General features: G+C 36.2%; 1 protein-coding gene across 4 annotated transcripts in view; it reads left to right on the top strand.

Annotated features, from left to right (window-relative positions):
* The window catches only part of KIDINS220 (kinase D interacting substrate 220), an 83,572-nt gene extending 71,071 nt beyond the window's left edge, over window positions 1–12,501 (top strand). For 3 of the 4 annotated variants that reach the window (XM_054194684.1, XM_054194681.1, XM_054194682.1), the window contains 4 exons: window positions 2,719–2,859; window positions 4,546–4,644; window positions 5,658–5,906; window positions 8,641–12,501. In XM_054194684.1, coding sequence (XP_054050659.1) covers window positions 2,719–2,859; window positions 4,546–4,644; window positions 5,658–5,906; window positions 8,641–9,912 — 1,761 coding nt within the window. In that variant the 3' untranslated portion in view covers window positions 9,913–12,501. The remainder of the gene's footprint in view (window positions 1–2,718; window positions 2,860–4,545; window positions 4,645–5,657; window positions 5,907–8,640) is intronic. The other variant, XM_054194683.1, reaches the window with a different exon arrangement.
* The last annotated feature ends 474 nt before the right edge of the window (window positions 12,502–12,975 follow it).

Here is a 12,975-nt window from a genome sequence, read left to right as displayed (position 1 = left end):
TTTAAGTACAGTTTTAATTCACTCATATGATGATAGTATCCCTAAAGCTATTACATTACTTATTCTTTGGAGAATGCTTTTTATAAAGAATGATTTGGATTAATGTGCTTCTATTTCAAACAGTTCACATTTTCACAAAAATAGTCTAAATATTTTAGCGCTTTTCCGTATTTTTTTTGTACACAGAAAAAAGAGTTTCTCAACTAACTCTTAATGCATGCAGAAAGAATGATATGTTCTTGATTGTTAAAAAAATATTTTGATCTGAAGGAGAACTGTTAAACTAGAAGTGTTTAAAACTTTCCTTCATTTATTTGTAGATAAATGAGAGATAATGTATTTAATGGATTCAGGGAACAAAAGCAATTGCTTACACACATTGCTTAAGGATCGTTAATTTTAGTAGTGCCACAATGTAATTTTGGCTATAACAGTTTCCTTTATTTTTAATTGATAAGCTTTCTTTCAAAAAATAATTAAGATTTGAATTAACTTAATACCTTTTCTTTATTGATGTATTATCTAACTCATGCCAATAGTAAATAGTGTGTTTATGGGGAAATAATAGACAAAACTGTATATATAATAAATCATATACAATGAATAGCTTATGGATGAAGCTTTTTCCTGTCATCTTCATCAGTTTGATGGTTGGCTTATATCCTTCACGTGATTTGGCTGTGCTAAAAATCAGACTAGATTGAGACCTGAATTTCCTCCTTCAGATGCCGAATAGGATAAGTAATTAGGTATTCTAGGCACCTAATCAGGGAGACATTGCAAAATCTGGAAAGTAACTGTCTCGTCCTCAGAAGGAATACCAAGCCCCTCAGTTAGGTGCCTAGACTGCAGCAGAATTACAATGCTTAATTTTTATGGAATAGTTTAGGTAGACTACCTACCCAGAAAACAGGGTGTATGTCTTTTGTTTGTTTAGTGTCCAGTTGACATCACATAAAAAAAAAAAAAAAAAAAAAATGGTCAAAGGAACAAAGATTAGTGCCCCAGCTCTGTTTTCAGGCAAGTGTGTGAACTGCTAGCCTTAGATTCCCCACAACCTCCTATGGTGTTCTGGAGTGAAGTTGGTCGTTTGCCAGTTTTAAGTCCATTTCAAGTACATCTGGCAGAGAACTTGGGAGGAATTACACGTAATAGCATCTAAACTTTGAAACTCAGAGTAGCTAAGGCGGGGAGCGTGCCTACCTCCCCAGATCAGGATATCTCCAATAACAGTAAGTTAGAAATAACTTTGAGGTTAAATGGTAGTAGGTAATGAGTTTTTGGATTGCTGTCTTGGAATTAATAGTTGACTGAATTCTTCTTAAATATCCTGGTTTAGATAATTCAGATATGGTTAATGCCATTCTGTGTGTTAATCCTTGGTTTTCATAAGCAATATATTTGGATCTATTAATTTAAATTAATTCCAGAAGATTAAATAACTTTGAAGAAATTAAATAAAAATGGAAAAAAATTATTGCGACTATAAAAATAGCCTTCGTTGGTAATTTGAGGAATATAGTCAAACTTGATTAACAGAACTCTGGATAGTCAAAGTGCACTTTTACATCCCAGAGTTTGCACGTGTGATGATGAGCTCTGAAGCTTTAGAAGCTCTTTTGCATTCTCCCAAGATGAGCTTTGTTTGGTGCATCGTCTACGGTGCTGAAACCAAAACTTCACCTTCAGAAAGAGGGGAGAGTGCAACCTCCCTCCCAGGAGGAGGGCGTACAAGTACTTCATAGCTGATAGAACTGGTTTTGCTTTTAGGAGTTCGGTATCACTAGCATAACTGTTCAGAGCTTTGCACTTTGCTCCTACTTAATGCGCAGGCCCCCATCCAGGGAGAATGTGGGGTTTTTGGGAACATACTGTCTTAGCATCCCGAGTACCTGCAGATGCATTTGTTTTGTTTTTCCACGCTTTCTGTGAAATTCGCAGAAGCTCTCAACATTAACAGGACAACTTCTGTGTTACAGGTCTGAGTTGTGAATAATTTCTACCTAAACCTTGCCAAAGTTCAAGACATGTGAAGCATCCATGTAGTATCTTGGAGGGCAGCGGCAGTGCTGCTCTGTATTTCTGTACTGTGGTACACAGCCCCTTGGCTGATCTTGCATAAATGGAGCAGAAGGAACCTCTGGAAAATGGACATGTGTTGCTAAAATTACACAATGAATCCAAGTAATTGAGGAGTTATGTTTTAGGTCATCTTTATCTGATACTAAACCAGGAGTTTTTAAGACAGGGAAATCTAAGTTGTCTGCATTATTTAAAAAAAACAAAACAAAACAACCACCAAACAAAAACACACACAAAAAAACCCCCAAAGACAAAAAAAAAAACCCCAAACCAACCTAACTACTAAAATCAGGGGGAAACTCTGTGTAAAGGTGCATTTGAAATTAATTAATCCTTACTTAATATTTCTGATTTTTATGTTGCTTTTCTGAAATAACGTTATTTAAGAGAGTTATTTTCTCACATAGGCAGGACTCAAGATGCTGTGTTTTTTCTCATATAGATACCTATAATAAATGTTTCCTAATATATAGATGTTCCGATAGTAATTGAAAATGCCTGTGCATTCTTATTCTCATCTCTTAATTTTAAAATGTAGTGGAACACAACTTGATTTGTGTTAGCGTATATTGTGAACTTCTGAGTGTACTGAGTATTTCAACAAATCTTATGTGCACGTTTTCTCACTTCTTACAGGGAGCAGGCACAGGATCGACCGCAGGAGTATCGCACGTGTCTCTGAGCACAATGAGTGTGGAAGCCGTGTGTGAGAAGCTAAAGCAGATAGATGGTCTGGACCAGAGCATGCTACCTCAGTATTCTGCAACTATAAGAAAGGTCTCGGCTGAACTCTTTTCTCGAAAATATTTATGGAAACAAATCAAATGTCAAAACAACATCCTAACTTCTATGTGTGCTAAATTTGGAGGACGTTTTAGTACAAGCATATGTTTTCCAGAGAAAATGCTCTCTCTTAAAAAGGAAAAACAGACTCAGAAATATAAATGCTGATGAGACTGGTGATTTTTAGGGGGGAAAAAAAAAAGGCAAGAAAAACGTTTTCAAAATTGCCATGTGTAGATAAATAGGGTTGCAAATGTGTTGGAGATCCAGGTAATAACATCCCTCTTTTTTTTCACCGTGAGAAATTGACATCTCTCTTCTGTTGTGAATGGGTGGTGAAAAGATGGTTCCATTTCTCTCTTACCACATTCCACACCTATACATTTTTCTATTAACTGCTCTTTTCTCTGAGACATTAGCACAGAATCATTTTTATCTTTATTATTTTTTTCCCACCGTTCTGTGTGCTCCTTTTACAAAGAAAGAAGGGAAAAATCTGAAGGTTGTCACTAGTGAATGTTTTTGTTGAGCATGCTTTGTCCTAGTACCCGTCATATCTTAAAATGATATAGGGAGGATGTTGATTCAAGGATTAAGAACCAGTTTATCATAGGAAGCTTCAGCAATGTTGCTTAAAGCAAGAAGTAGGATGTCAGATTGCGGTTGTTAAGTGTAGCTGCAAAAAAAGTTCTAGTTACTTCAGTGGCTCGAGTGCTAAAAGAATGTGCTCATCCATTATCTTTAATGAGATTCCTTTTATATTTATATTCTCGCATTTCTTACTGAAAGTGATATCATGTAAAAAGGAAGAACGAAAATGGCTTTGCCTGGTCTCTTTCCTGGTTTGACCTGGGATATGGGAACAAACCCACTGAGATCCCTCAGACTGAGCAGAGCTCTCAACTTGAGCCATTTTGTGGCTACTCTCTGAAGACATGGTTCCTCTTCTACATTCTGTCCATCCATTGATACATGGTATAAAGAGAAATACCTCTCAAGGCTGCGTAATGAACATGGTTCTGCATTGAATTTGGTGCTGTTGGAAGTTAAGCACTATATAAACGTGCCTAACATCAGGAATCACCTTCCTGGAATGTAGATGGTGTTTAGGCACTTCTGCGTTGATTTCTGAATGATGATGAAAATTAGAAAGAAGTCTAGTCATCTGTCCCCAGGTATTTCTGATGCTGGGGGGAGTGTAAGCCTGTGTTGGTGGAGGTAGTACTTGATCTTAAGTGCCTCAAACGAGGGGTCAGATGGTGCCTGGGACTTACTTGATTATCTTCAGATACTTGGGCATCTGCAATTTGTTTGTGTTCTGAGTCTGAGAAATCTAGGCAGATGAATGTGGATTATTGTCTGAAATTTTCTGCCACTGATGTGTTGTTTCCTTATGGCTGTTCATAGAACACAATCATATTGCCTTTCATATACACATTTTTGATGTGTTTAGTATTTTCATTTTTTTCATGACACATAGGTTCTTCTTGTCCATCAGCAATCATCAATAAATAATCTTTTATAAAAACATGTTTATTTTATAGTATTGGACTTTAAACTGGTTTTGGGGAATTTCACTAGTAGTCCCCATCAATGTATTCTAATTGCCTTTTTAGTCTGTTACTGACACACCATAAGTTTCGTATTGGTAATTTACATTATTTAGTTTTATTGTTTTAGGCAAATATAAATGGGCGTGTCTTGGCTCAGTGCAACATTGACGAACTGAAAAAAGAAATGAATATGAATTTTGGTGACTGGCACCTGTTCAGGAGCACGGTAAGACTTTCTTTTCAGTAATCAGGTCATCATAAATTAGTCTCTTTCATTATGAGCCTTTTTTCTTTCCTGTTGCTTTCTTGTTATTATCATCTTTACGATGATAATTATCATCTTAAAACATGAATGCATTTATTATTTTCTTACTTTGTCTTTTGGTCTTGAGGAACACCTTAATTGGTTATGAACTGTGAAGTTTTGCCTCCTCTTTTTGTAAGATCTGTTTTTCCTGTATGGGTTCTCTTTTCCCTTTTTAAATTTGCCTCTTTTAATGAAATTGCCAGAACTTAATTGCATGGCACACAATTGCATAAGCATAATTTTTAAGGAAACTTAAGCTAAAAATCGAGCCAATGAGATAGATGTACAATGTTCAATTGACACATACTTGTATAATGCAAGAATGCTGCATTGCATACTGTTATTGAAGCATATATATACAGATATCTAATTGCCCTCCTCCCGGTTTGAGAGTAAATGACAGTTTTACAGTGAGGGTTATGCATCACAGAGAACTGTGTTTTCTCCTAAGTATTTTTAGCATATTGCCAGTTTTTTTTCTGAAAATGGCAACACGTCTCTCAACTGCTAAATCAGTCTTGAAAGCTCTGAGAATTACAAGGTGAGATTTACTGTTTGATTCAGGTTGATTAAGCTATAAAACTGAAGTGCTTGGTTTTGCTTTTAAATATGTGATTTATCACTTCTCTAGTTTTACAAGAATTTAAGTGCTTTGGGGCATGTGAGTTCTTTTAAGTGTCTGAGCACTAATAAAAATAATTTGTAAATACAAAAAAACTCTTAAAATGTGATTTTGCAGTAAAGACAATGCACCAGATTTAGGAATGGATTTTTTCTTTATACCTTTCCATGATCACGGCTACATAAGCAACTACACTTTTACAGTTGTGAATTCCTTGTTCCTATCTTTTAATAGAATTCTTCTTTAACAATTTTGAGAACTTCTTCTATTTATATAATTACATTTATACTGTCTCTTTTTGTGTGTTAAGATTCTTGAAATGAGAAATTCAGAAAATCAGGCTGTTCAGGAAGATCCTCGTGGAACAACTGAGCATGTTAATACTGCGATTCCTCATAACGAACTTACTCGTCGTCCTGGGCATAACACTGAGTTGCCTCACACTGAGCTTACAGGTCTTTCTGGTCAAGCTCCCTACACACTTAACTTCAGCTTTGAAGAACTCAACACGATTGGTCTTGATGAAGCTCCTCCACGCCATAGTAACTTAAGTTGGCAGGTATTTAATAATGTATTCTGCTTGCTTACCTGTATGGTAAAGGGTTTTATTCAAGGGTTCTTGGATACAGACAGGTCAAGAACTAAATCTACTGTGACAGTTCAGGTACTTTCAGTCTCAGCAAAGACTAGTTTTGCAGAGATGTAAACTCTAACCACACTCTCTGAGAGTCGAAGTCTTTAGTCTTTGCCATCTGAAAACTATTCATCTGTCCCAGTAATCACTCTTGAGAAAAAAATCAAAGCTATTATGCTTTTCTAATCTAGTTTAAGGTGGCGTCCTGTGAGACTTCTGTTTATCATAGTATTCAGACCTTGTGTAGGAAATATTTTGGCTATGTGCTAGCCAGGTGTTATGCTATTTAAAGGTTTACAGATACATTTATTAGGTTTTTGTAAACAGACAACTAAAGCACTCCATGATGCCAGAGCCTGGTCCTGACGATGCGTAATCTATTCATAGACTCCAGACCTGACATCCTTCTCTAACTATGGTTTCTGCCATTGATTATGGTCAGTTTCCTCCTGTATCTTATGAAATCACCTGAAGTGTGTGATTTTTTTTTTTCTTTTGTCATTTTTAAGAAATAAGACAAATTGGTATCTAAATAGAATTAAAAAACCAAACCCCTCCAAACATTTAGTAGCTTTTTCATCTGTGGAAGTCTAAATTAGAGAATCTTGAAGGTGCATCAAAATAGGAAGACAACCCTAAATTGCTAGCTATAGGTGATATTTTTAATATTCAAAATTGTCACTGAAAAGAGGTTTGGGATGTATGTCCCAGAGATAGATTTCTGTACCAGATACCTTTGTGTGTGTTTGTAGGATCCTGATTACACTTACTGCCTATTTCCAGCAATGGAGTATCAGTGTACGTTTTTCCAGTCCAAAGTGGCATCACTCATACTTGTTACATTGCTTTTATGTCAAAAGCACTGAAAGAAGCACAAGACAATCTTTTTTAAAACACTCTTTAAAATGCAAGTTTAAATAAATAGTGCTTCTGATGCCGATATAGTTCTCTGAATTTGAATCAAAAGAATGAGGTCGTTTGTCCTTAAGAAAACATTAGAATTTGCCCGTTGGAATTTTTGAAGTTGATAGTGATTAAAAAAGAATATTGCTGCTTCTCTGTAAAAAGAAGGAGCACTACTGGAAATGCATGACAAAATCAAATATTTCTCTCTTTGGTGAGGAAGCATAGCTGCTGTGAGTATGGATAAATAGCAGGGAATATGCATAAATAATCAAGTGTTAGTATTTCTGAGATTCTTGCATTTTCCTTTGGGCATTGAATTGCTTAGGAGTCATGGCAGATAGAAGTTATTTAAACACCATTTCCCTTTAGTTAATCATGTTTAGCTGTTCGCCAGTATTCTAGTGTATATACAACATTATTGATCTTATCAAAAGCTGTCAGTAATACTTCCTTAGTAATAGAGAAGGAATAGTGGAATGGTAACCTGCAGATCTTGTGAATGTTGCTTGCTGGGGGGATTATGAGCGTCTTCTGAGGAGGAAAGAAACATGTTGGTTTGCATTGCGTTCCAGCGCAGCACAAGAAAAAAGAAAAGATGATGAACAGAAACAAGAAAGATAAGAAGGATACACATAAGAGCAATAAAACGGTGGGGGGAAGGAGAGAAGAAAAACAGGGGGTGAGAAAGAGAAGTATGGACCAAGAGGGAATATCTATATGATTAAGCAATCCTATTCTAAATCTTAAATTCATTCACAGTGTTTGAATCCACACATTAATTTTCCTGTTTACATTTAGCTTGTTAAAATTACCCAAGCCCTCTTAGGTTTTTTTTAATAGTGTTTTCTAGTAGAAGGGAGGTTTTTGAAACGTGGTTCATTTTCAGGGTTGCCCCAAATAAGACATAATACCTCAACAGTCTTTCAAAGTCTCATCTCCTGTGCACTGCAAAGTTGAGTAGGTTTCTTAAAGTACTTATTGCTTAAGTCAGTGTCTCAGCTCCAATGCACTGGGCACCGTACATCTTTTACTCGGTGGTAGTGAGCAGCCTGTTACACACATGGCACAAAGCCATATGTTCAGCCACAATCCGTTCCTTCACTTTGTTCAGCTCTGTGCTGGACCTTGGTTCTAGCATTTAATAGATGGCCTAGCATCCTATGCCTATGGGGTTCTCTGTGTGCACACTAAAAGAGAGCAGAGGTGGAGGCAAAGAGCAATATGTTTGTCCAACAACCGATTTTCCTGAAATCAGCTATATGCAATGGAATTTTGCGAGGATATATTTAAGTATGTAGGATGAGAGTCTTTTAAAAATGTTCTTGAGATGTTCAGCATTTAGATGAAATCTTGCTGTCTTTCTAATATAAAATGCTAATTTTGTAAACGTGTATTAGAAAATCCCATCTTGACATACCAATTCAATTGTTATAATTATGTACTCAAAAGAGCCTAGAATGCACTGGATAAAATGCTTGTTTTGTGGAAATGTTCTGTTGTGGGGACCAACAATAAGAATACTTTGTGAGTTTAGTGAATGTGTGTGTGATTGCATATATATGATTATAGTAAGCATATTTAATTATAGCATTGACAATTTCACTTGCATAATCTATTCACAGCAACAACAAAAAAAATCATTTAAGCACGTACTTGATGCTTTGAGTTATTTAATTTTAAAAGATCATTAAAAGTAAAAATAAATAGTTCATTTAACTTTTGTCTCTCTTTTCTTTCTTTTTTTTTTTTCCAGTCACAAACTCGTAGAACTCCAAGTCTTTCAAGTCTTAACTCTCAAGATTCTAGTATTGAAATATCAAAGCTTACTGACAAGGTACAGGCAGAATACAGAGATGCATATAGAGAGTATATTGCTCAAATGTCACAGTTAGAAGGAGGTGCCAATTCTACTACAGTAAGTGGTAGGTCCTCCCCTCATAGCTCAAGTGCTTTCTATATGGGTCAGAGTACATCAGGGGGGTCCTTGCATTCCAGTTCAGAACAGGAAAAAGGAAAAGATGGTGAACAGAAACAAGATGATGGAAGAAAGTCTTTTTTGCTGAAGAGAAATGATGTTGTTGATTACAGTACTTCAGGTGTTTCTACTAATGATGCATCTCCTTTGGATCCTATTACTGAAGAAGATGAAAAATCTGATCAGTCTGGTTCCAAGCTTCTCCCAGGAAAGAAGTCTTCGGAAAGAACAAGTATTTTCCAGGCTGCGGATTTAAAGCTTAAGGGAGTTACTCTCCGGTATCAGAAACTTCCAAGTGATGAAGATGAGTCAGGAACTGAGGAATCAGATAATACTCCACTTCTTAAGGAAGGTAAAGATAAGAAAACAGATGGCAAAATAGAGAAGCAGCCCAAATCTCCAGAACATGGATCTGAACCTATTAGAACCTTCATCAAAGCAAAGGAGTATTTGACAGATGCCCTTTTGGATAAAAAAGATTCATCTGACTCTGGTGTAAGATCCAACGAAAGTTCTCCAAATCATTCCCTCCATAATGAAGGAGCAGATGATTCACAGCTTGAAAAGGCAAATCTCATTGAGCTTGAAGATGATAGTCACAGCGGAAAGAGAGGAATTCCACACAGCCTTAGCGGCCTTCAAGATCCAGCTGTGGTTCGCATGTCTATTTGCTCAGAAGATAAGAAAAGCCCTTCTGAAAGCAGCTTGATAGCAAGTAGCCCAGAAGAGAACTGGCCAGCTTGCCAGAAAGTCTTTAATTTAAATAGAACCCCGAGTACAGTAACCTTAAATAACAACAGTGCTCCAAACAATCGAGCTAATCAAAATTTTGAAGAAACACAAGGTATTGGAGATTCACCTCAAATTATCCTGCACCCTGGCTCAGGTTCCAATTCAGCCGCGGTTCAGAATGAGAACCTGAAGAGCGTTGCTCACAAGCGGAGCCAGCGTTCAAATTATACCAGGCTTTCAAAAGATTCATCAGAGCTCCACACTGTTACAGCCTCAGAAGGGGCTGGTTTTGGAGAAGAGAGAGAGAGTATCCTGTAAAAAGCAGCCAAGTTAAAACAGAGTATGCCCATGAATTGTAGCTTGCTTGGAATTCTTTGTCAGTGTGTGGTTACATTAAGCTCTGTAGTTTAAGCTTTCGGTATTGTAGTAGAAGGTCTAGATGATTTTCAGTCATTTTCTTGGAGAGAAGAAATAATTTTTACAAGCAGCAAGTTACTTCAGACCTTTCCCACATATAAACGCAGTACTTGTCAGCATGGAAAACTGGTTCTTTGTTAGACACTGTGCAAAGGTTTGGTCAGGGGCAGATGTTACGGAAGTAAGTATGGTTTAATTATTAAAATTATGATGTGATTTTACTTTTCTCTTGGGATATGTGTTACTTATCCCTTCTAAACATTCCAGTTAAGTTTGCATACTTGCAAGTAAAGTTAAGACTGTGCATCTTTGCCATTTGATGTAAGAGATGCCAGAAGATTAAATATCACAACCTGTGACACCCTTATCAAACTTTGCGTAAATTAGTGGATTAATGTGTGCAACATATATTACATATGTTGAAATTTGAGTGTTAAGATACCTGTTTGGCTAGATGTACATTTTTACTCACTGTATGTTCAGTAATTGCTGTTGGCTTTGTGAACTTTGGGTAGAGTGGTGATAAGGTTTGTAAGGAACATTGTCTTGATGTGTCATTGGAATTGGCAGTTATTTATAAGGTACTACCTTATCATTGATTTAGTGGATCCTGTATTTATTTATAGGTACATAATTTTACAGTCACTGGTCTAAATAGCTTCAGCCACCTGAGCTACATTAAAATATTGTAAGGATAAAGTATGAATGTGACGTCTGAACTTATGGAATATCTATTGCTGTGTGTGATCTCTCCTTGGTACAGTGTTTACCATTTGGTTATGGAAAGAAAAACAAGCAGTGTTTGCAGTTTTAAAAATAATGCATACTTTTTGGAATCTTGCAAGAGCTGTATGCCAGCTTCTTTATTTCTGCGGTACAGCGTTCGAAGATTTTTATGTCATCTAAGTAACGTACCTGAATGTTACTGTAGCAAATACTTGTACTGTCCAGTGAAATCTGCATGTTTTGAGGAAGAATTGTTCAAACTAGATTCTGGTAGTACAAAGAGAATAAAAAAAAAAAATAAATTGGCATGTTGGGTTTGTGTCCAAATTTCTATTTATTGTGGTATTTTGTTTCTTCGCTTGATAAAAATGTTACATCCATGTTGTTTTGGTTAAAGTACTTCACGGATTTAATTGAAAAGAATGCGTTAAACCAGTATTGTTATTAATACAGTACAAAATAAGCATCAAGTATAAAAATACGTTTGATAAATGGAATTGCCTAAGCAGACGTTTCTAAAGGAAGTGCTGTGAGCTGCGGAGATGTGGCCGCCTCCCGCAGTAATCCTGCTGTGTGTGGCAGTTAATGTGTGCTGGTGGTTCTGCGCGGCTTTGTGTCTGTCCTAGTGCGTCTCCAGCAGGACCGTGTGGTCGTGGCCTTTGTTATCCAAATCAAAAGGGTGCTTTTCCTATACCAGAGTCAACAGAGGAAAAACTGGCTTTATCTTGGCTCTTTGTTTTTTCATTCCATGGATGTCTCATACTTACAGGACTGGAGACACGATCTGTACATTTTTGGATTGTGTTAAATTGATTCATTATTTGATTGAGTTAAAATTTACTCATCAGAGTGTTACAGAAGTACTGGAAATTTGGACATATCTTTGTCTATTGAAAAGATTATTAGTTTAACCAAATAGCCTCCCAAAACAAAGTAAGAAGCCCCCAAACCCTGTGTAGCTTCATGATATTTTACCAAATCTTTGGGAACAATTTTTTGGTTTAGATTCTTCCTATTTAAAAAAAAAAAAAAAGAAAGTATATCACTGCTTTCTGTAATTTTTGAGATGTAAAAGCTTTTTACAGAAAGATACTTATAAGCATTGTTTGGTAAGAGAGGGCAAGAAGCGTATCCTTCTTCATTTAGGCGTATTCACAGTATTAATGAAAGATACCAATTATTTCAAATCATTTTGTCTGTTAAAGTTCTCAAATAATCCAAATGGATGAATTTTAGATTTTCATATGGTTTTGAGATATTTTTTTTTCTTCCTGAAAGTTTTATCCCTCAAGTCCTCATAAAATAGCAAAATTGTGATGAAATAGATAGTTGTGTGGAAATCTTTTCAGTGTTTCTATCTTTATATTCATAAACACCAGTGTAATTGCTTACCATCACTAAGAAACAATAGTTACAAGCAAAGCGCTGGTGTAAGATAGTACAGGGCTTAATGTAATACTCTCCTTGGGTGTGTAGGGCCATGCCCCGCGTGGGATGTGGGGACCTAAAATCATTTCAGTTCCAAACTGTGGTTCAGTCCACCTTCCTTTAACTGCATTATATAGTAATGTGTGCTGTAGTTCATATAATCAGATGTGTTCATGCGCTTGTTATTTAATGCCATCTTAGCAAAGTTCCTAGAATCGGCAAAATAGGAGTGCTTCATAGCCAGGACAGTATGCTACAAAAGCTGTTTGTTAATAAGACAGTAAATATAACTGATGCTTAAAATCTACTTGTATAAAAATGACTGGACAGGGTGCATTTTTCTTCTTCATTGAAGCATCTTTTTAATTTTTTTTTATACAGGTGTTCGTAAACAAACAGAAGAAAGCGTAGTACTCTGATAAAGGGGGAGGGGAAAAGAGAAAGGAGAGGGAAATGGAGTACTTAATACAGCACAGTAGTAAGAAGTGTCTTTTAGTACATAGTAGATATATACATTAGTTACTGTACATGTTTAATGAATTTTTCACATGTAGAATATGAAGGAATAGTGTTTGCAAGAATTAGAAATATGCTGCAGTTTCATAGCTGAAGCTTGTTTTTTCTCTACCACAGTTGCTATGGTTACTAACTTGCTTAGTTTGTTGCACAATTCTTGGAGTTAAGAAACCATAAACAATTTCCAGTGTTGAAATATTAAACGTTAGCTCTGTGACTTGTGGGAATCATGGAACCCAAGAGTTCCGTGGAGAATGGAAATGAATGAAGAGTATAAAACAATAAGACAACTGC

Source organism: Rissa tridactyla, chromosome 3, assembly GCF_028500815.1.
Source record: "Rissa tridactyla isolate bRisTri1 chromosome 3, bRisTri1.patW.cur.20221130, whole genome shotgun sequence".
NCBI classification, from domain to species: domain Eukaryota; kingdom Metazoa; phylum Chordata; class Aves; order Charadriiformes; family Laridae; genus Rissa; species Rissa tridactyla.
This window is presented reverse-complemented; position numbering and strand designations above follow the sequence as displayed.